General features: G+C 31.5%; 1 protein-coding gene across 1 annotated transcript in view; it reads right to left on the bottom strand.

The window, feature by feature from the left end:
• Positions 1 to 484: 484 nt before the first annotated feature.
• Positions 485 to 25,379, bottom strand: part of LOC126881308 (nose resistant to fluoxetine protein 6-like) — a 105,872-nt gene continuing 80,977 nt past the window's right edge. The window contains exons 10-13 of the mRNA XM_050645515.1: positions 14,675 to 14,861; positions 14,338 to 14,480; positions 2,979 to 3,090; positions 485 to 717 (exon numbers count right to left, since the gene is read on the bottom strand). Coding sequence (XP_050501472.1) covers positions 662 to 717; positions 2,979 to 3,090; positions 14,338 to 14,480; positions 14,675 to 14,861 — 498 coding nt within the window. The 3' untranslated portion in view covers positions 485 to 661. The remainder of the gene's footprint in view (positions 718 to 2,978; positions 3,091 to 14,337; positions 14,481 to 14,674; positions 14,862 to 25,379) is intronic.

The raw sequence follows: 25,379 nt of genomic DNA, 5'->3' as shown, positions 1-25,379 counted from the left end.
CTGACATTTTCGATAGCCAATAACCATTAATTTTATCAAAAAAATGTATAGAACATTTTTTTGCTTATAATAAATGTTTTTATTAATTTTGTGGTCAAATTATAATAAAAAATTACCACCCCCGAGATGGGGTGGCAACCACCCCCATGGTAAAAGCTTCTGTCCCATCGTATAGATTTTGATTCATGGACTATCCACTACTTATTCTCAAATTTTCAAGCAAATTGATCCATTCTGTAAAAACTGCGAGGTAAAAAGCTTTGGTTCCTGCACTATAAGTCGATTGTGATATTTTGATTTGTCATCAAGTCATCACTTTTGTTTTAAGTAAATTCATTTTTTAACTGATTTTCTCAGATTCTCGCTTAAGCTCTTTCAGCATGCAGACCAGTTCCTCTGTATTGTTGCTTTTGTTATGAGTACTATGTCGTCGGCACTGAAAAATCTCTTGAAAAATCTCCTAGTGGGAAAATAAAAAAAAATAGGTATTAAAATAAATGTATTAATAATAATATACTATCAATGTTACAAGTAAAATTTGAACATATTCTGAGTTCAATTCAGGCATTATGGTATCAATAATTGGACAATGCACAATGTGCATATTATATGCAGTGTTGCTTCATTATGTGATGCATGGAAACATACATATATCAATTTTTTAATTCGTAGTAGCATCCGTGTGTAATTTCTCTTCGCTTGTCTTCTTCTTCGGTTCTAAAAGTCCAAAAAGGTGTAAATAAAAAGATATTTATTGGAATAAGCTGGTGATAAAGTATACCGAAATATTGAAAGAAAATAATAACTTCAAAAACTTAAAAGTAAAAATGTTATAGATACAGTATATCCCTGTAAGTTGGATCCATATGGAAAACTTTTTTATTATTAATTTTACGAAAAAAAGTTATTCTTTATAAAAAGCTCTGCATGGTACAAAACCTAAGATTTAACCATCAAATATCAAATTTTTTGAATATTATACGAGGTATGTCAAAAAGTTCGAATTTCACTCAAGAGTAAAGTAGCTTTATTTTTCGTAATATTGGAAATTGCTGTTATGAAAAGTTGTTTGGAATAAAAACTATATTCTAATATGCAATTACATCCTTCTAATTGAAATTTTTTTTTAAAGTTATGGATAACTATCATTACTTTTTCAGTTATTTCAATTCTGATAATTCTTTTATTATTAATTTTACGAAAAAAAGTGATTCCTAATAAAAAGTTCTGGATAGTTTAAAACTTAAAATGCAACCATCTTATATCAAATTTTATCAATTTTATACGAGGTATAAAAAAGATAAATTTAGATCAAAAGTAAAGTACCTTTATAGTTCAGAATATTTCAATTAGAAGGATTTAATTACATACTGAAACATAGTTTTTAATTCTAAATAACTTTTCATAATAACAATTTTCGATATTCTGAAAAAAAAACATATTTTACTCTTGAGCGAAATTCATATTTTTTGACATACCTCGTATAAAATTGATAAAATTTGACATAAGATGGTTGTATTTTAGATTTTAGACCATGCAGAACTTTTTATTAAGAATCACTTTTTTTCGTAAAATTAATTATAAAAGAGTTATCTGAATTAAAATAACTGAAAATAATGTTGTTAACCATAATTTTTCAAAAAAAAAATTTTTCAATTAAAAGCACGTAATTACATACTAGAATACAATTTTTAATTCCAAACAACTTTTCATAATAGCAATTTTTAATATTGTGAAAAATAAAGCTTCTTTACTCTTGAGTGAAATTCAAACTTTTTGACATAACTCGTATAATATTCAAAAAATTTGATATTTAATGGTTAAATCTTAGGTTTTGTACTATGCAGAGCTTTTTATAAAGAATAACTTTTTTCGTAAAATTAATAATAAAAAAGTTTTCCATATGGATACAACTTACAGGGATGGACATACTGTATAATTATAGATATGTATTTAAATATTTTTCTCAAATGCAGCGATTTTTATAATAATTTGGAACTAAATTCTTTAACTAATTGTGGTAATATTTTTTCGATTTCCACTCCAGAATTCGTTGTCTAAAAACATAAATTAAAAAATTATTTGAATTAAACGATAGTATACGACGGAATTAAACCAATAATACGACATAGTAAGTAATCTATAAAATAGTTAATATTACATATTTGATCGAATAAAAATATAAAATAAATAGAAAAAGACTGTTTGACTTGTACACACTTCTATATAAATCTAAACGGGAACTGGTGTATGTTTTCAAAAGACTGATAGTGTGTAAATAAATTTATTAAATCAGCTAAGTACTTTCAGCATATTATGCCATCATCAGAGCTATCGTCTTATAGGTGTAAAAACCTCAAAAGAAGAGAAAACTTCGAACAAACACATTCTTTAGTTTAAAATAAACCCAGGGATATAACCACTGGTTAGGGTAAAAACCCTTAAATGTTTAAAAATTACATTTAATGTGTTTTTTATAAAATGGCTACCATTCTTACAAACAACAGTAAGAGCTGTTTGTAAGAATGGTAGCCATTTTATAAAAAACACATTAAATGTAATTTTTAAACATTTAAGGGTTTTTACCCTAACCAGTGGTTATATCCCTGGGTTTATTTTAAACTAAAGAATGTGTTTGTTCGAAGTTTTCTCTTCTTTTGAGGTTTTTACACCTATAAGACGATAGCTCTGATGATGGCATAATATGCTGAAAGTACTTAGCTGATTTAATAAATTTATTTACACACTATCAGTCTTTTGAAAACATACACCAGTTCCCGTTTAAATTTAAAAATATAAAACGCTGATCTTTAAACAGTTACACGCTAGAAACTTTGTTTTCTCTCATATCACATTATCATTCCTTTATTTTCCAGAACGTTATGCTTGTATTATAATTATTAATTATTATTATTTAACACTTAATCAGAATAAATTACACAAATTAAGGTCGAAATTAAAGGGTAGAATATACTAACCAATTTTAGCAAAAGCTAATCTCTCAAGAATTACTGGTGGGATTTCAAACACCAGCACCCATACAATCGAAAGTGCGAAAACCAGTACAAAAATGCCCCAGAACCAGAATATCTAAAAAAAAACGTTATTAGTTACTTATTTAATTGGCATTCCAATAAGTTTTTAAAAAAAACAAAACGTTGTTCTTTAATAGTATTATTTATTTTAAAAGATCAAAATATTCATTCCGTTCCATATTTCATTCCGTTTCAGAGGCGACCATCATCCCTTACCTACGCTTCACCCTCTTTGGCGCTTCAGAGAGGCCAGTGATCTGCTATGAATCGTAGCGAAAACAAACCGTCTTACTAGGCAAAATTATACAATAATTACAGCTTAGTAAGCATGATCCGCTTTCAGACGCTGCTGTAGCGACATCTGCTAACAAAATGAGAAGTCCCAGATCCGAAACTCTAAAAACTTTTACTGTGGAACCAAATTACTGGCTACAGCTTCCATCCGTGCTTTCTACAAATTACAAAGAACACAGATGATGAATAAAACAGATGAGAGAGACTCTATGTATAATATGCAGTCTCCTCCCGTTAATTCATCTAGGTAAAAATTCCATGAAAAGTTGATTCCGTGTATTCTGTAATGGTCTCAAAGGCACCCACGAATCACCCTATATGTATACATTTACCGTTCCCAAATATTAAGCGTATGTAATGGTTTTTCGTTAAAAAACTGTCGAATCTTATCATCTATGATTGTGATTCTCACGAACGTCGAATGTATAACGGTCTGTTTTTCTGCAGAATATGATGTAATTGTTTTTGAGTATCTCAATGTTGTTTACTTGGAAGCTCGCCGACAAAGACCTAATTGCTTTTGGAGACAGTAAAACTATAGAGTGTTTATTTCTAGGGCCGGCAGACTAAAGCACATAAGTCAAAAAAACCGATTTTTTTTTGTACATGCACATGTCCATATATAGCCTAATAAAATAAAAAAAAGTCCAAATGTAAATTCGTACAGCTTAAAACAAATTTTATATCAAAGTTTAGGTTGGTACAAAAGATATTTTCAAGAAAGTATCCAAATCATACAAGGGGATCATTGTTTAAATAATTAAAAAGGGTCATTTTTGCAAAAAAAATACATTTTTAACGTTTTTTTAAATATTACTATATTTTCAATTGCAAAAACGCGGTTGTTGCCAAAGTAATATTCACCTGTTTAAGATCTCATTATTTTTATTTTTATGTATATTTTCGATAAATGTATTGCTAAATTCAAATTTACATTAAACTCCCCCCTAAAATGGCATTTGAAAATTATTCAAATTTGTTTATAATTTTTTTTTGATAACGTTGCGGGGGTTAAGTATTTTGAAATGCCGTTTCGATAATTGGGTTTCTGGGAATTTTTTAATAATTAACAAATTTTTTTTGGTTTTTTCTTCTTCTTTTTTTTTTCTTGGAATTATATTACTACGAGCCCTTTTAGGGTTAAATTTTATTAAGAATGTCGAATCTCTGAGTTGTAGATTCTAGACCTAAAGGTATTAAGATCTAACTAAAATCTTTTAAATAAAATGTGGCTACTTACTGAGTTACAGGGTGTTTTATTTAAAAATTTAAAAATTCTTGTTACCAAGTACTTTAGAACTGTTTGACATATCCTTATCAAACTTGGCAGAAAGTGTGGCTATTATATACCCTACTAAATTGTGATTAATAAACGTTTCTAGCTGCTGCCAGAGGCTTACGACAGGGGATAGTGAATGACTGACCCTTCCCAAATTCTACGCCACTGAGTGAATTACTATTTTAGCGAAATTTTTCGATTCTCCTATACTTTGTATGTAAATAACTTTATTGGTATCGATAAAGTCATCAGTTTGAGAGATATTGGAAGTTTAAAATGAATGAATGAATGAATCAAAGTAACTATGCCGTTTCATTTGTAACGTCCAATATCTCGAAAACTAATGACTTAATCGTTAGCAGTAAAGAGTATATTATTTACATAGAAAGTATTGGAGAATCGAAAAATTTCGCTAAAATACTAATTCCCTCAATGGCGTAGGATTTGGGAAGGGTCAACCATTAACTATCCCCTGTCGTACGCCTCTGGTAGTAGCTAGAAAAATTTATTTATCACAATTTAGTAGACTGTATAGTACCCACACTTTCTGCCAAGTATGATAAGGATACGTCAAATAGTTTGAAAGTACTTGGTAAAAATAATTTTTAAATTTTTAAATAAAACACCTTGTAACTCAGTAAGTAGCCACATTTTATTTAAGTGATTTTAGACCAATCTTAATATTTTTAGGTCTAGAGTCTACAACTTAGAGATCCGACATTCTTAATGAAACTTAACCCTAAACGGGCCCGTAGTAATATAACTCCAAGAAAAAAAAAAAAAAGAAAAGGAAAAAAAGACAAAAAAATTTGTTAATTAGTGAAAAATTCCCAGAAACCCAATTATCAAAACGGAATTTCAAAATATTTAATCTCCGCGACGTTATTAAGAAAACAATTTATAAACAAATTTGAGTAATTTTCAAATGCCATTTTAGGGGGAAGTTTAATTGAAATTTGAATTTATCAATACATTTATCGAAAATATATATAAAAATAAAAATAATAAGATTTAATACAGGTGAATATTATTTTGGTAACAACCGCGTTTTTGCAATTGAAAATAGAGTAACATTTAATAAACAGATTCAATATCTCATAAAATATTAAATATTTTTACACCAATTTTTTTTTTGGTTTATACCCATAATATAGCGCAACTTCTCCTGTAAAATAAGATATTTTGTAGTGCTTATTTAAAACGCTAAAAATATTTTTTTGCTAATTTGTTTTTAAAGTTTTATGTATAATTATTTAAATAAATAGGGGGTAAAATTTAATTTAGTAAGTCTTATTTGAAAGATTTACCCTTCAACTTTGCAGAAAACAATCCTATATACTTTAATTGGTAATTGAATGACCTTAGCAGTTAAAAAAGTAATTTTTTTGCAAAAGTGACCCGTTTTTAATTATTAAAACAATGATCCCCTTGTATGATTTGGATACTTTCTTGAAAATATCTTTTGTACCCACCTAAACTTTGATATAAAATTTGTTTCAACCTGTACGAATTTACATTTTGATTTACATGTAGTGTAATTTTATTTTACTAGACTAATATTTTTTCTCCACCGACTGACTCAAGCACATAAGTCATACATGTATATTTCACATTGATTTTAAGTAGCGTACTTTTTCAATTCCTATAAATCTTTAGACGTTATAAAGAACATAAGTTGACTTATGTGAAAAAGTACAACTGATATATTCAGCTTTGCTGATTTATAAGCATGACTTAAGTTGTTAGGTACCTCAAATATTTGAGGTACCTCAAATATGGTCTTACTTGTTTAAGAATATACAGATATTTAACTTTAGGTACCTACTTAAAACAAACATGGCCAAGAGAGAAGCAATATTCATGAATACTGGATAATGGGTACATACAAAAAAAAGGTCTGCTTACATGTCATCATCAATAGAGATTGAAGAAAAAGCTTTTCAAAGACAACGCGAAATAGACCCTGAAAACAGAAATTTCGTATGAAGACGTATAAATACTTATTTGGTTGTAATAGATGGAGTGCGTTAAGCTATTTCTAGGGGGTGGAAATGAAGAAACAGTCTTCAGTAGGTGGTACAAAAATTAATGATATGCGTGGAACAACTGTACCTAAAAATAAAATATCCGATGACAAAAGGAAGGAAATAAAAAATCATATTTTGTCTCTTCCGTCGTAAAAAAGAGTACATCAAAGAAGTATTTGCCTTCCCTTATAACAGTCACCAAAATATATCGACTATTTTTCTATCAAACCTCCTTCAATAAAAACTTACAGCCAAGAATTTAACAAATTAGGATAGTGTTTCAAAAACCCCGCGTTGATACATGCTACACTTGTGATAAGTTTAAAATACAAATTAAACTTTGTCAAGATGAGCAAACCAAAACTGAAATAACTTCGCAACATGATAATCATAAAATGACAGCAGATCAAGCTTACGAATCTAAAAAAAAACGACACACAGATTTATCAAAATGATAGTACTACCGTACAAGCGTAAACCTACATGTGATTTACAACAGTGTTTACCGACTCCATGTGTGTGTGTGTGTGTGAAAAAATGGCTTGGATGCGGGTCCGTTAGCCACAGATTTTTATTTTATTTTTATCTCAATTTATTAGTTTTGTTATATTCCCACCTATCTGACTCAAATGACTATATTTGTTTCTTTCAAGTAGTTTATGAGTAATTTAAATATTTCCATTTTATGACAACTTAGTAGATATTCTATACTAATTGGAAAATGAACTTGTGTTTGTCGTAAATTGTAATACAATTGATTTATATATCTCTGGTTCATTTTGCATTCAAAGAAAATATGGTTCAAATCTCTAATCGAAACATTATCACAAAAACAGACTGATGAATTAACTATTCCTAATTTGTGCAGATGTGCCTCATATTTTCCGTGTCGAGTTTTTAATCTGACGATAGTAGAAATATCTTGCTTTGGCAGGTTATACTTAAATATGTATTCCGGTGGCGGAGGAAGTTCTTGATGTAAAGAAAAATATAAATTTTTTGATATGCTTGAAATATTTTTCCATTGTTTTTTCCATATTTTATTTATTCTATCTTTGACGTCATTTATTGCATCTGTCAATAAGATCTGAGTTAGGATCTCACCATTTTTTATTGCATCTTTGGCCAACTCATCCACTTTCTCATTACCCAGTATACCGACTCCATCATTGACTTCTTATGTAGCTTTTTATAAACGTCAGTTGTGGACGTTCAATTTGACCATACATGACAATAAGACCGGAAGAGCTGTATGATATGAATCTACTCCTGCTTTAGGAGCGAATCAGATTGCATCTTTTCTCTTTAAACATCTTCAAACAAATCTACCTAATAATACAAGAAGTGTAATATTTTACTCTGATACTTGCGGACGTCAGAATAGAAATTCTCACGTCGGTTCTATGTTTACGTGGGCTGTACATAACTTACAGTTAGAGAGAATCGACCATCAATTTATGGTTCCCGGACATAGCCATTTAGAAGTTGAACAGTTCATGGGTTAATAGAAAAGAAGAAAAAGAAAACAGAAATCCAAATATATCATCCTCATAACTGGAGTCAACTCATTAGGCCAGCAGTAACAAATTTCAAGTTGTGGAAATACTGCCTTTTTGAACTTTTGACTTTGGTATTAAGAAATAAAGATGTAGATGGAAAGCAGTTTAAATGGTTGGACAAAAGGTGGCTCCGCTATGGATACGGAATTTGGAATGGTATCCTACAAAGACACCTTACAAATGGAATCAGAATTTCACAAGATACATTTAAGACGAAGGGCATCCTTTGTGGATCGCCCCCTAAATCTCAACTGTCATCAACACGCCTAACTTCACGCGCAACTTTGATACATCATTGATTCAATATCCTTAGGTTTGTTCCAACTCGATACAAAACCGTTCTTGAACGGTTACGAGTATGCGCAGTAACAAAAATGTGTTACTGCGCATAATTATTCGTTCTTGCGCATGCGCGTAACGATTCAAGAACGGTTTTGTATCGAGTTGGAACAAACCTTATAATATGTATTCTAAATATTTATTTTCCTTAATATTATGTATACGAGTTGGTGTGAATATGATAGGTCGTATCCAAATTGCTGCCTATGCTTTTTGGATATATAAAAGTTGCGCGTGAAGTTAGGCGTGTTGATGACATCCTTTATACCTTTTAACATTCCAGTTGTATCACTATTGCCTTTACCTATGTCAAAATAAAAAAAGATGACTGAGTTTCTCTACTAACATTAATACCAAATTAATATTTTCCATAAATTTTATATAGATTTGTGTAATAAGGAAAATCTAGCTAATATGGATTGATGGAAGAAAATATTGCATTGTAACAAACAAAAATACCTAGTTGTGCTGTTAGACATAAGTCATTATATGCTTGTGTACTTTTTAACATAAGTCAGGAAAAACAATTTTCCATACTTTTTTATAGAGTCATACTTAGCTACTAGTAAATATGTTATACCCACTCTCATAAAATGCAATAAATGTTTTTAAAAAATCTTGAATTATTTTTTTATACAGTTTTATTCGATTTCTGAAAATCTATAGTTTTTGACTTATGTGCATGCTTTAGTCTACGGACCCTACATTTTACAGCCGATAAAAAGGATAAGAAGCTATTAATTTCTCAGCAATCAGGTCACCTGCGATAGTGATGACGTTGCGGTTATCATGAGAGAATATTGAGCTAGGAAAGAGTCATCAGAATTTTGTTTATTGATTCCTGTTGGCCAGGAAAGAACTCACCGCCTTTTGGAGGCGTGATTAGTATTTCGTTGCATTGGAATGACAAAGTTCTATCTGCCTCAGGTGCCATTTTTAGTTATGACTGTTTTAAGTTTCTATGTTATGTATTTATTTTGTTATTATTGCTATTTCTATGTGTTAATAATGTAAATTTAAAAAAAAATTAATATAGTTTTATCAACCGTAAAAGATCCTTTCAATAGTTAATACAAAAGAGTTCTGATTTGAGACATTATTTAAACTTATTTTAATAAAGGTTTATCATCCACATATACACTTGTTTAACAAATATTATATAATAAAAAACCAAGTTATTTTTGATAAAGTCTTATTGTTAACTTATAAATACTTTTAGTTCTTGCAGATAGGACCTTGTGTACTTAGTTGACTGTTTTTATGTCAGTTAGAACCTTGTTAACTTATCAACATTTAAAATTCTCTCAGATAGAACCTTGTAACATACGTATTTCAACCACCTGTTAATAGATGTCTGTGCTAGTATCATATTAAGGTGAAGAACATAAAATAGAACCAAGTTACATGAAAATCTCAGTTTAGAAAAAATTGCAGATAGAACCTTGTTATTCTGATGAAACGATTTGCTTTGATTTTTTTTATTTGTTGTTGAGATGAGGAGTGAAAATTGGCTAATTTTTGATTGGAAAACCTGACATGGTTGAGTGGGGTAGAATGATAGGAAAGGGAATAAGTTTTGGTTTTGAGGATTCCGAGGGAGATTTGACATCAGTTCTGGGGAATCTAGAGTGGAAGTCAGGTGTGCTTCCGTCGGGTTCGGCCGACCGAGATAATTGTTTAATAATAGTTCAATGGAGATAGTTAAATGTATTTAGTGCAGTTTGGTTCAAGTTCCAGTAGCTGAAGTAGGCTCAAGTGTCCCTGTATCTACGATCGTAGAGAGTGAAAATTCTCGGCCCAATTTTGAGTTTACAGTAATGGATTAACCTGATCCAAATTTGGTTTTCTTTTGTCGAAAAGTTTTACGTTTCTTTCATTTAAGTTTACTCAATAATAATAAAAATATTAATATCTTAAATACAAAAGCGAACGATGGAATTTCATCTTTGATATAATTATTAGCTGTACTTTATCTGTCAAAATAAGTGAAGTTATGTGCCGTGACAGCAAATGTGTCGTGACATCAAGGAAATTGTTTAACACCGTAACTGCCGCATGGACTATGGAACACCCACGGATAAGGAAAAGGACAAGGTACTTGCGCTATTTTTGATTTTTGAACTCTTAAGGTATGTCCATTGAAATGTTACATCTTTTAGGCCATACCGTGCATTTGTTAGAGAAGTCAATTTTATTATTTTTTAGTGTGTAGAGAGGGATCAGTAGAAGCTTAAATTCAAGTTTTTGGGGTCGCCACTCTTGTCCCCCGGCCGCCATCTTGGAAAAGGGGTTTCGTGCTGTATCTCGTAAACTACCAACCCTATGAAAAATTTAATAAACACAAAATGTAGCAAATTAAATTTGCTACAATTTTGTTTCTATTACTTTTTTCGTCAAGTGACCAACAAAAAAGATATAAACAAAAACAAGTAAACAATTTTTAACAAGTTTCCTTTTTGTGGTTACAACTTTTTTTAAGTTCATTTTACAATAAAATAACATTATAGCAATTTTGTTGAGGGTTTTTCAGCGAAAAATTTCCACTATAAAATTGTTTAATTCTAGACCAGATTCTCGAATGCTCATAGGGATACAATAAAAACAAACGTTAAGCTTACTTTTCTATCTATATATTTTTTTATTCATACTATATTTATGATTTTAACATTCCTATGCTATTATTAATCTATTTTTGACCTTTCTCCCCACTATAAAATTAAGAAGCCTAAGCATATAGAAAAGGCCCAAGAAGTAATTTGAGGACAAATTCGCCCGTCCAGAAGATCAATGACGCAACCGAAAAATGCAAAATTCTTCAGAAGAGCAAAAGAACGATTTTTAAATATGTATTTAAAATAGGGATTAAATAAAGAGTAATTGTCCAGGAGCATCGATATGGCGTTCGTTTTTTGACAACGATTGCTTTTATTTTTATCGATATTGGTTCAATTTTCAATATCTTAATTTAATCGCCCCATTGTCAACCCTATCTACAGTTGCGTCATTATCCATCTGAAACAAGGTCTACATAGCGCGTATTTCAGTAACGATGCAACTACCCTGTAAGTGGCTCAGCACATTTTTACAGTTCGGTCGTTTTTGTATCATCTGTACATAGTACTTTAGAAGTTAATTGGATTGTCTCCACGAACAAAGCTATAATATTGGTGATGCTGAAAATGAGAAGTTGGCATTGCTGGCTTGTTGACAACTTGACAAGTAACAGTAAGGAAGTGGGAAAATACAAGATTACTCTGTTGCCAGATTTTCTTTTAGTGCATATTAAGGTCGGGATTCGTTTTGTCATGTTCATTTCACACTAGTAAAAATTGTTTGTGTCTTATTTCTTCTTAGATTTAGGAATAATTAAAGATTTCTATCTGAATATAAAATTAGGCAGAATTTCAGTATATTTCGTCAGATCGGTAGCAATGCGTCGAAATGGTTAGATCTACCGAATTTTCGGTAGGTTTGGGAACACTGTATCTGGCTGCTACTACTTTTATTATTATAATTTATCCTAGGGGGCACAGCAGTGGGCTCCCCTCTATATAACTTATTCTTACAGTTGTACTGACTATTTGGCCACGTGCAGTCGTGTTAAAAATTGTGAAAAGTATTTTGAGTTTTATAGATAATACTATACAATTTATATTTTTGTGATTAGATAAGCATTTTGTGTTATTTGTAAGCGCGCATCATGAGTGGTGGTTATTTTATTTGTAAGAAACCTCTGCGGAAAATTATTTGTCAGTGGGAAAGTCGAGCCATCTTTACTCACTGTTATCGGCGAACGTTTTTCGTCTCTATATGGAGGAAATAAAGAGATTCTCTGGAAACCCTTAGATACAATTCCCTAAAACAGTGACAAAAAATGCATTTAATCTCTTCTCACTTCCTCCAACACAAGATGCAGCCCGTTTCCACAGACTCCGACTGTATCACCAGATTCAGTCATTGCTCGGTGAACATTGTGATCCAGAAGTTTGGGACTGAAAGAATCATGGAAAATTTTGGATACCAATCCAAACTTCGAAGCCTCCAGTACCTCCGAGCTTACTAAATTCAGAAGTTCAATTCAGTTCAGCAGTGTGCCTCCATTGTGGTGGTGAAAGTTGAAGTAACATCGAGGACATATCAACATTAATTATTGAAGAAAATTAATTGGAAGATGAATTATCGACAATGACGCCAACTCTAAATCTCATTATACCACAAAAGTTCACCTCGGATACTGATTCAGATCTTGACTCGCAGCCTGGACCATCGAGAAAAATGAAAAAATAATAATTATGATAGATCTTTTTCAACATACAACATACATATAATAATAAATAATATTATTTTGTCTAGAACAAACACAAAAACGCGCCTCCAGACTATACCTCATAGGTGCGGGAAAAAGGGTCAAAAATAGCTTAATAATAATAGCATAGGAGTGTTAAAGTCAAAATAACCAAATATATAGATATAAAAGTAAGCCTATGTTTTTGTTTTTATTGTATTCCTATGAGAATTCGAGAATCTGGTCATGTTTGACCAGATTCTCGAATAATTTCTCGTTTTAGATAAATAAATAAAATTAAACAACTTTATAGTGAAAATTGTTTGTTGAAAAATCCCCTACAAAATCGATATTATGTTATTTTATTGTGAAATGAACGGAAAAAAGTTCTAACCTCCAAAAGGAAACTTCTTAAAAAATTTTATCTTATTTTTCTTTATAACTTTTTTGTTAGTCACTCGACGATAAAACGTAATAGATATAAAATTGAAGAAAATTGAATTTTCTACATTTTATGTGTAATTAAATTGTCTGTAGAGTTGCTAGTTTAGGAGATACCGCGCGAAAGCCCTTTACACCCCTTTCTCCAAGATGGCGGCCGGGGGACAAGGGCGGCGACTCCAAAAACTTGAACTTAAGTTTCTACTGAACCCCCCTATACACTAAAAAAATAAAATTGACTCCTCTAAGAAATTCAACCCTTAATGTAACATTTCAATAGTCTATTACGTTTTCTCGCAAATTAATAAAATTATTACAGGACTTTTTTTTCTTAATATCAACTTTGCCAAATTTTTATTTGTTTTCAATAAAGTAAGAATTATATTTAATTATTAGATTTTCTTTACCACCCTCTATCCTACTTAGAAAATAACCAAGCATAAGAGTAGCTACGTTAAGTACAAATATTTCAAGTATAGAAATATTTCATTCTTAGTTTTATACTTTTACACGTAAACATATTTATACCATATTCTATATTTTATTATGCGCCCACGGATCATTTGAGTTTCTATTATATTTGAAGTCTATTAAGTAAGTACCCAGCTCCTAGGTCTCTGAGACTAGAGCTACTGAGACACTTCGAAAAGTTACGTAGCACAAAGTATATTTAGTGTATAGTGCCTATGACTTTATAACATTGCTTAAATCTATTTTTATGCTTGTTTAATTTGTCGTGCTACAAAAACTGGTGCCCACCGTCGAGGCTTTGGCATTTGACGTGTTAATGGTTCTATATTTTTTGTCTTTGTTATCCTATAGGATTGTTACAACTCATAATATGAGTAAACGAAAAATGAAATACAATCTATGTTTTCATTCCGTTTCAGAGGAAACGGCATCCGTTGGTGTTTTAAAAAATCAATTAGGATGTAGTCTTTGCTTTCATTTTAGTACTTTAAATATGTTTGGACAAAAAATTGACATTTGGGCTGGTCTATTTAAACACCAAACCATTTTTCCAGTAAATCTACTTAAAAATAATTTTTGTCAGGTTTGTGTGCATTTTTCAACTTACCATATTAAATATACTAAAATATATCGCAGACTTTTGTGAGTAAACTATAATGTCGATCATGTTGGGATGCAGCAAGTACATACTATATATAAATTTGTTAATAAACTTAAAAATGGACCATGAGAGAATCCTATTGATAATGCCTAAAACAAAATTTTTAATTATTAGATTTGATTTTCCATCTTTTAGTCTAATCATGGATTTTATTTATTGACAACTGTAATTTTTCTACTGCTTTATCACTAACACCTAGGGTGGCAGTGCAAAGATAACTTGAAGAAGACATCAGAAACAAATAATGTTGCTAAAACATATACCAAGAATATTATTTGCTTACCTCCTTGGTTTGTGGCACACGCATATATCACCCAACCGACTGCCAATGCAAAGGAAGGGCGAACAAGTGAACTGAATACGGCATTTTCAAATCTAGAATATTCTTCGTTTCTGAAGGCAGGATGGTTTCCTAAGGCGCATAAGAAGAGTACAAATAAACTTATTATCCACACAGGTATTATAATGACCTAAAATAATACAAATAATAATAAATCTTAAAGGACGTAAATTAAAGTATATTATATATGTTAGGGGAGAGAGAGATACGAAATACTTTGGTTGAATATTGAACACAAATTGTAGGGGAAAATATCAATGGGAAAAAAAAAACAATTTTGGGTCAAGGACCTGCAATATTAGTTCGGCTAAACATGGTCCGAGAGCTTCACAGCCGATGCGTATCTAAGTTAACTGCCAAACATCGAAGCGAGATGGCACCAAAGGAGTCCAATACCCTAATAGCACAAGGACGTCCAATGGACGTCCATTGGACGTCCTTCACGGACTTTAGGGACGTCCTTTGGACGTCCGTTTTCGTCCGAGGAACGTCCTTTATACGTCCTATTTTGGTCCAAATGTCGCGCTACCGAACGTCCATTGGACGTCCATCTAAGGTCCGAGGGGACGTATATTGGAACTTAATCGGACGCAAATTGGACCTTAATCGGATGTCCTAGGGGACGTAAATTGGACCTTAATCGGACGTAAATTGGACCTTAATCGGACATAAATTGGACCTTAATCGGACGTCCTAGGGGACGTAAATTGGACCTTAATCGGACGTAAATTGGACCTTAATCGGACGTAAATTGGACCTTAATCGGAAATAAATTGGACCTTAATAGGACGTAAATTTGACCTTAATCGGACGTAAATTGGACCTTAATCGGACGTAAATTGGACCTTAATCGGACGTAAATTGGACCTTAATCGGACGTAAATTGGACTTTAATCGGACGTAAATGGGACCTTAAGCGGACGTAAATTGTACCTTAATCGGACGTAAATTGGACCTTAATCGGACGTCCTAGGGGACGTGAATTGGACCTTAATCGGACGTCCTAGGGGACGTGAATTGGACCTTAACAGGACGTCCAATTTTGGTCCAAAGGCCAAGTTGTTAAACGTCCAATGGAGGTCCACCTAACGTCGGAGGGGACGTTCGGTGGACGTCATTTGGGCATTCATAGGATGTCCCAGTTTGGTCCAATGTCTTGCTGCTGAACATCCATCTAACGTCCTGGAAGGTCATTCGGTGGACGTCTAGCGACGATATTTAGACCTGTGGAGAATGTATTGTGGGAAATAAAAAATATATTTTTTAAGGAACTTATATTTCATCTTATATCAAATTACAATTATTGGATATTACAGTATTTACATTAAATTACAATACACTTCTCCAAGAAATTAACGCACCACCTTAAATATGGGGTATATTTGATGTCTCGTATTTCCTAAACCTGTTGTCCCATCTAAGTGATGTTTTTATAATATTATAGCCTAGGCTATAGGTTACCTCCTTAAGCTTGTCATGCTGTAATATATGTATATTATATCATATCGCTCTCTATAGTAATGTGATATAATATATATTACAGTATAGCTCCCTGTGCATGACAAGCATAAGGAGGTAACATATTCTAGGGCCTAGGCTAGAATATTATAAAAAAAATCACTTAGATGCAACAACAGGTTTAGGAAATTCGAGACATCAAAAATGCCCAATTTTTAAGGTGGTGCGTAATGGGCTGTATATACAGGGTGTAACAAAAATACAGGTCATAAATTAAATCACATTATTCTGGGACCAAAAATAGTTCAAATGAACCTAACTTACCTTGTACAAATATGCACATAAAAAGTTACAGCCCTTTGAAATTACAAAATGAAAATGGATTTTTTCGATTATATCGAAAACTATTAGCGATTTTTTATTGAAAATGGACATGTGACATGTGGCATTATTATGGCAGGAATATCTTAAAGAAAAATTATGGTGAATTTTGTGCACCCCATAAAAATTTTATGGGGGTTTTGATCCCTTAAATCCTCCCAAACTTTTGTGTATGTTCCAATTCAATTTTATTATTGTGGTACCATTAGTTAAATTCAATATTTTTGTTTCTTAGTATTTTTCAGATAAGGCAGTTTTTATCGAGTTGCGACTTCTTTTTTAATATGTCCACGTAAAAATTTTATGGGGGTTTTGTTCCTTTAAACCCCCCAAATGTTGTATGTTCCAATTAAACTATTACTGAGGTACCATTAGTTAAACAGAGTGTTTTCAAAACTTTTTTGCCTCTTTGTATTTTTTCGATAAGGCACGTTTTATCGAGTCTGGCTTCTTTTTTAATATGGTTCAAAATATACCTAAAAATGTAAAGCATAAATAAGTTTGCATATTATTACCAAGTCTCCATAATCGTACTTAACCATATACAAATATGTGGTGGATTTGACAAATATTCACAATATTTCGATAAAAATTGACTTTTCGAAAAAGCAATAAGAGGCAAAAAAGTTTTTAAAACGTTGTTTAAATGGTAGGTACTACAATAATAATTAAATTGAAACGTGCACAAAAGCACATTGTTTTCGATACATTGGAAAAAATCACTTTTCATTTTGTAACTTCAAATGAGTGATAAAGGCACAGAGACTTAGATCACGAGGTCACATTGAAAGGATGCCAAAAACGAGGACTCCGAAAAGGGTACTAAACTACACTATAGCTTCAAGAAAGAGAAGAGGAAGACCGGAAAATAGATGGAAGCAAGAGGTCGAAAAAGATTTGGAAAGAATGGTGTTACAGGGTCAGAAAAGAAAAATGAATAAGAGGAAGGAATGGAGAAAAATCACATATCAAGCCAGAGAAGATCTCAGTACATAAAGAAACGTGAAAATGAAGAAAAAACAAACTTTTCAAGCCATGGGCCTCTAAGGCCCTTGGTGCTATTAATATATAACTTCAAAGGGCTGTAACTTTTCTTTTGTGCACATTTGTACTAAGGTAAGTTAGGTCCAATCAAACTATTTTTGGTCCCAGGATATGTGATTAAATTTATGACCTGTATTTTTGTTACACCCTGTATATATATAAAGGTTATATTTGGTTCTTGGGACATCAAAGAATATTTTTTAGACATTCCCTGGATATAGTCACTGATGTGACATACCTCCGATTTGTTTTTTCATGAGTTTTGTAAGAGAGACTAAAAACTTTTTTATGGTTACCTCCTGTTTTCATATATTTTTTGACATGTTTTGTAGTAAATTCAACTATCTATTTACTACAAGACATGTCAAAATTTACATGTGAAAGCAGGAGATGATCCTAAAAATGGTTTTTCGTCTCCTACAAAATTCATGAAAAATCAGATAGGAGAATTTGTACATTACAATTCTCTGATGTTTGGGAAAAAGGGCTTGAGTCAGAAATGCACATCGATAATGTTTTGATGATTTCTGGACCAGAAAAATCGGCTCTTTTTATTGGTACATACAGTTTACGTCTACAACAGTTTTTTGCTGGTCCAGAAATCATCAAAACATTAGCAATGTGCAATTCTGACTTACGCCCTTTTTGCCAAACATAAAAAAAGCAATCTGGTCATAACTGACCAATGAGCAATTTTAATTTAACCTAAATTACTAATGTTTCTTAAAATGAAGAGCTTACCCGATAGCGTCTCTTATCTAATCTAACAAGATCGTGCACTATTCTAACATACACAGCCACATCACGCACTATGCTCTGCTTTTCACTATCACCTATCACTCAAACTAGTTCAAAAGGCTTTGTCCTCTTCAATCTTCTAGTTTGCCCAGTAGTATCGAGGAGGATTTCCTCAATATTCTTGTACTTATTTAAGTTGTTTGTCGGGATTCCTGCTATCTTCTTGATGATTATATCCAGGTTCCATTCCTAGGTATTAATATTTGTTTATAAAGTAATAACTTATTATGCATGGACAATGTTGTTTCTTCCAATTAGCCAATACACTTTTTATATCTTTATTTTGGTTATATCTGGTTTTTTGTAGACCACTTTCAGCTGATTCTAAAAAAAATTAAAATGAACGGTAATTTTTCTATTCTTTACAATTAAAAATCAAAATATTTACAGGTAATACATGCATAAATGATTCGTTTCATAAAGAAAATTGAAAACGGATTTTATAATACTTACATAATTGTTTAAGAGATCCAGCCATAGCCAAAACTAGCATACTAAACAGTACAGTTGAGTACAGCAAAAAAAGCCACTAATTTCCATTTTTCACCCCCTTATCGATGCATTTTTTTCCAATCAAAATTTTTACTAAATTTTTAGGTTATCTTATGATGAAAATGAAATAATTGATGACTTGATGACCAATGACCACGCGACGCTACATAGATACTCGCGCGGCAAATTTGAAAATGAACGCAAATTGAATAGTAAATGGCCTCTCTTTAGAGTATGGAAAATTTTACCCCTCCAGGAGGACATTGTACTCTTTTCATAGAATATCTTGTGGTAACTTTCCAGCCATAATTTAATCAGATGTTCACGGAATAGAACTTTGATAGTAGAATTCCTGGAATGTTTTGTTGTTAGGGGAAACTTTTATTTTATTTATTCTTGAATATTTCCTGTTGTTAAACATTGTAACCAATAATTTACAAATAAGATTTTCATTACATTACATGAAATCAAAACATGTTTTGGATATTAAACTATATAGTTTTATAATTGTAATAATTTAATATACAATTTTGAATTAAGATTTAATCTTTCGATCTAATCGATTTAAACTACAGTAAAACTTGTGTTACCGGCCCCCTGCCAACACCGGCCACCTGTACTAACGGCCAGTTTAAAAATTCCCCACACTAATTACAGTAAAACCTGTCAGTAACGGCCGCTAAAAATGAAAAAGCTATTGGCCGATATAGAAAGGTGACCGGTATTGCCAGTTTTTGTAGTCTAGATATAATTGGTTTGGGGAATTTTTAAACTGGCCGTTAGTACAGGTGGCCAGTAACACAGGTTGTACTGTATATCTAGGCTACAAAAACTGGCAATAACGACCACTTTTCTATATCGGCCAATAGTTCTTTCATTTTAGTGGCCGTTAGTGACAGGTTTGACTGTATTTCATTAACGTAAAGTTAACGCAAGTTAATATTTTATTGAATTATTTTGCTATTTGATCTCGTAATTGGTATAATGTGTCCAATATAAGCGTTCATAAAACGTCCGTATTTCGTCCAGTATGGACGTCCAAAGTCGGACGTCCAAAGGACGTCCATATTTATTCCGTCCGAAGGACGTCCATATTTATTCCTTCCGAAGGACGTCCAACATGGGACGTCCGTTTATAGTCCATGGACGTTAGGACCAAAAATGGACCTATTTTGGACGTCCAAATGACGTCGTGTGCTATTAGGGAATTGTCCGTATTTCGTCCAGTAAATATACGTCCATATTTGTTCCATCCGAAGGACGTCCAACGTCGGACGTCCATTTTTATTCCGTCCGAAGAATGTCCAACGTCGGACGTCCAAAGGACGTCCATATTTATTCCTTCCGAAGGACGTCCAACGTCGGACGTCCATATTTATTCCTTCCGAAGGACGTCCAACGTCGGACGTCCAAAGGACGTCCATTTTTATTCCGTCCGAAGGACGTCCAACGTCGGACGTCCAAAGGACGTCCATATTTATTCCTTCCGAAGGACGTCCAACGTCGGACGTCCAAAGGACGTCCATTTTTATTCCGTCCGAAGGACGTCCAACGTCGGACGTCCAAAGGACGTCCATATTTATTCCTTCCGAAGGACGTCCAACATGGGACGTCCAAAGGACGTCCATTTATAGTCCATGGACGTTAGGACCAAAAATGGACCTATTTTGGACGTCCATTGGACGTCGTGTGCTATTAGGGTACATATACATTTTGTGATTTTGTAGCTGGTTCTTTTAAGGTAAGTCAGCTGTTTTATATCAGTGCAGACCTGTAAACTATATCAGTGTGATACTGTTATGTTCAACATATAATATGTCAAGTTCTTCTCGTCATTCCACAAGAGCCTGGATTATACAGGTTGAGGCAGATAAAGGGCCTATTAGAAATATATCGAGAACTAAAGATAAGAGAATCATGAAAATTGAAATACATGGGTTTTAAGGTATGGAGTATTTAATGAAAATATTTTGGTCTCTTTGTTACTTCCGGTTATACCGGAAGTTGATTGTAACTTCGTTTTTTTTTAATGGGACATAATGTATATTTTTACATTTTTGGGTTCTGCTCGATGTCTTCTTTCTTAAAATATGAGATTTTGTAATATTATACAGGGTAGTTTAAAAGATAATTACGGTTTTTTATAAATTTTGTAGTAAACTTCACACCCTGTAAAATTACACTGATTTGATAACAAAAACGCCATTTATGTTCAAGTTATTTTTAGTATAGTCTACGTATTATTATTAGAAGTTAATAATATAGCGAAATGTTTAATTTTAGTATACAGGGTTGGTCGAAACACGGAATGAGTATTTTCTGAATTTTCTTAAACGGAACACCCTTTATTTTTGAATTGCAATGAAATGATATTTTATAGTACTTTTTTATTTCTTAAGCATTCCTATACCTAACTGATTTAATTTGTAAGTTATTCGTAGTTTTTTAAGCCAAACATGAATTGCAACAAAAATTACGTGAAATTTTATTAGGTTTGCCGTGAAAATATTCAATCATAAATAATTTTTCGAAAATAAACACATATTAATCTCGACTGACTTTTAAGTTATTAATACTGGTGGATATAACAAAATAAGTTTGTTGGTTTGTTTAATACTAATAAAAACATATAATATTCTATCTAATTGGCTATGACTTTGACACTAAATATTCTTAAACATTTGCTTTGCTTAAACATTCTATTATTTTTGAAGTTATATTTGCTTTGCTATCATTACTAATATGAATTTTTTTAATGAGGAACTGATTCAGGTATTTTTTTGTTCTAGGAGAGTATAACAAATAAAAATATACTACTAGCAATAAGAATTTACCATCAGAAATTCCATGATAGATGACAACCAAAAAGAGAACCTTTTTAAAATGTACTAGAGCGGTTTCAACGAACTGGACATTTAGACTACGAGAAATCTGATCGAACAAAAACTATTGTAAATGATTAAAATGAATTAAATGTTAGTGTCGCTGAGAATCTGCATATTAGTGTGAACGTTCTCGTAATCTAAGTATCTAGTACGTCGAAACTATTCTAGTAAACTTTGAAAAGTTTCTATTCTTGGTTGTCTACTATTAGGGAGTTGCAGATGATTAATTCTTATTGCTATAGTCTTTTTACTACAAAAACAAGAAAGTCAAAATTTCTGACGCCAGAGCACTGCCAAATTATTAGAATGTGACTTTCCATCATAGCCACGTTAATGTCATTAAGTACTTGTCAGATATTTTCTTTGTTTTTGTTTACTGTACAAATATCTCTAATTCTTTATTCTAATTAATGATGTCAATCGGTTTTCATTCCTTGCCGAAGTATATTAGACAAGTAAGGATCTGTTTTTAGGTGGATGTGAGAGGTGGCATTCAGATTTTTGCGGATAAAGTTAGGTGATAACTTCTTTAATAATAATTGATTTATGCTCCTTCTCAAATATGCCCGGAACATTAATAAAAAAAAATAAAATATTAAAAAATTTCAAAAAATTTCGTTTTTTTTTTCTATTTTTTGATTATAACTTAAAAACTATTCACTTTAGAACAAAGTCCTATAGGAAGAAACAAAGATAATTATATTTTCTATCAGATGCGATTGGTTAAAAATGTCTTAATTTATCACCCTTGCTTCAAAATAGCAATAAATATAAAATAAGGGGGCAAAACAAGCCTGTCCTTGTTCAATGATTTTCCATCACTTAGGTTACACTTGGAACCTTCCTAATTCGCTTAGAAAATTTTTGTAATATGCTAAAATCGCATACCAAATTTCATTAAAATTGACTTACTAGATTTTGCATAATAATTTTGCAATCTAAACTTTTTTAAAAAATTAAAAATTTTTTAAAATCTTGCACAACAAAAACTAGAACATACGAAGATTTGTCAATTTGTTTGCATATAAAGAAGGTAAAATTAAAACAATTTTTTGGTTTATAAACAAATTAGTGCTGTGGCCAGGAGCGGGTGCTACGGGCTCCTTTATTTAGATGGACTTACCCAAGTTTTTTTATGTATTTTTACCCGTAGAACAGGAATTTTTTGGGTAACGGTTGATCCGGATGTCGATAAAATTGTTATAAGCAAAAACTTGAGGAATTACATAAAATCGATTTTTGGCAAAATAAAACATTTTTTTTTTGTATTTCTTGGGTAATTCTAAGCAAAACATGTTCTTAGAAGTTTTTTTTGTAGGGTGCATAGTTTTCGAGATAAACGCGGTGGAACTTTCAAAAAATCGAGAAATTGCAATTTTTGAACGCGAATAATGTTTGATTAAAAAATAAAATAGCAATTCTGCTGACAGCATTTGAAAGTTTAAGTCAAATTATACCGGTTTTAATTATTTGCATTGCTAAAAATTAATTTTTTTATTATTAAACAAAGCTATTTGTTTATAAGCCAAAAAAATGTTTATAAATTTAAAACATTGCTGGGGCCCCTTAAATAATCCGATTTTAATTGTGTAAAGTGTATTAGATAGGTAGAGTACCTCTATATATGTAAAAAAATTATCCATCTTCTAAATGGTCTACTTTTTGTTCAGAAAGATTTTAAAAAATTTGAAATTTTTTAGAAACATTTAGATTGCAAATTTATTATGCAAAATTTATTAGTTCGATTTTAATTTTAAGTATGTTAGAATTTCCTAAGCGAATTACTAAGGTTCTAAGTGCCATCAAAGTGGTTAAAAATATTGAACAACAACAGACTTATTTTGCCCCCTTATTTTGTATTTATTGCTATATTGCAGAAAAGGTAATACCTTAAGACATTTTTTACCAGTCGTATATCATACAAAATTTAATTATCTTTATTTTATTTCTGTACGACTTTGTCCCAAAACGAATCGTTTTAAAGTTATAATCAAAGAAAGCAGAAAAAAATCGATGTTTTTCGAAAATTTTAAATATTTTAATTTTTTTATTAATGTTCCGGGCATATTTGAGAAGGAGCATAAGTCAATTATTATTATTGAAGGTGTCACCTAACTTTATCTGCAAAAATCCGAATGCCACCTCTCACATCCAAAAATAGACGTTTTTTCGCAAATCCTTACTGGTCTATATTCATAATACGTTGAAATACTTTTATTTTGTAATATAATCTTAATTAACGTAAATAAACATCAACTTTAAAATTGACATTTCTCTTGACCGATCCTGCAAAAGTGTCAACATGGTATTATAATAAGAAAAACGTAATCGCGATTACATTGAGAATTTTAGAATTATATAAATTGAATAACCAAAAACATTTTTTATTATTAATAATATTATACATTTTATGAAACAGTTCTTTAAGTTAAATACTCCAGAAAATAATAATTGTATTTAAATATATTAGACAATGGTACGGTGCTGTTTTCGATCGTTTTAATTATTCCTCGTGGTACCTTTCTTGCGTACAATAAATGGATCCTTTGATTTTACCTTTCCTCCTTTGACATCCTTTGATTTGAACCTGTCCAATGCCGAAATATTATTCAACAGTATTTTTTTTTTAGAAACAATCATGATCATCAACATATATTCCAATTATCGTCGGATGTAAACCTCGCTTAGGTGTGTCCCTTCAATTCTATTCGTTGTTTTTTGCCTTCATTCATAATAAGGCTTTCGCTTGATGTCATTATTCCATCTGGTTTGAGGTCTACCTCTAATTCTTTTATTTGCTCTTGGTCTCCATTCAACAATTTTCGTTTTCCAACCCTTGTCTTCCATTCTTCCTATTTGTCCTACCCAGTTCCATTTTAACATGGCAATCTTTTTGATCACATCTGTTACTTTTGAACGCCTACTTATTTGTTCACTGGATTTGCGATCGCTGAGTTCAATGTTAGTATTCTCCGTTCCAGAGCTACCCTCTGTTAATACTACCCTCTCTCCAAAATTGATTGCAAATCAAGTTTACAAGTTTAAAACACCTTGAAAGCGTTTGCGCTCAACACGAGTCATCATCAGCAACTGCAGATAACAACAAACCAAACAGGAAGAAGAAAGAATCAATTGGCTCGGTCTAGGTAAAATACACCACAACCATTAAATTATTATATTTGATGGGAAAATTATTTAAGGATAGTGCACAAACTTCGGGCTAATCAATGATGATTGACCACATTCTTGAATTAATAATTTATTAACGTAAAACTTCAATTACAAAAAGGGATATATTTTTCATTTGATTGATGCTTTGACAAGAGTTATTTTTCAATACAATATATCAGTTGTTAGCGTCAACCATAGCTACATCCATAATAGAATCAAAGCTTACACTAAATAACATAACAAAATAAATTTTATAAAATGTCTAAACACTTCACTATTGTGAAGAATCCATCTTGTGAATTTTATATTTATCTTTTAATATTGAATATATTATATATATTGAAATATTGAATAGCAATATTGAAATTATCACAACGCATGAAATATTGTAACTTTCGGTTAAACTTAAGGCTTATAAT

The sequence above is a fragment of the Diabrotica virgifera genome, chromosome 3 (assembly GCF_917563875.1).
Source record: "Diabrotica virgifera virgifera chromosome 3, PGI_DIABVI_V3a".
NCBI lineage: Eukaryota > Metazoa > Arthropoda > Insecta > Coleoptera > Chrysomelidae > Diabrotica > Diabrotica virgifera.
The sequence above is the reverse complement of the archived record's forward strand: the minus strand, read 5'-3'. Positions and strand labels throughout refer to the sequence as shown.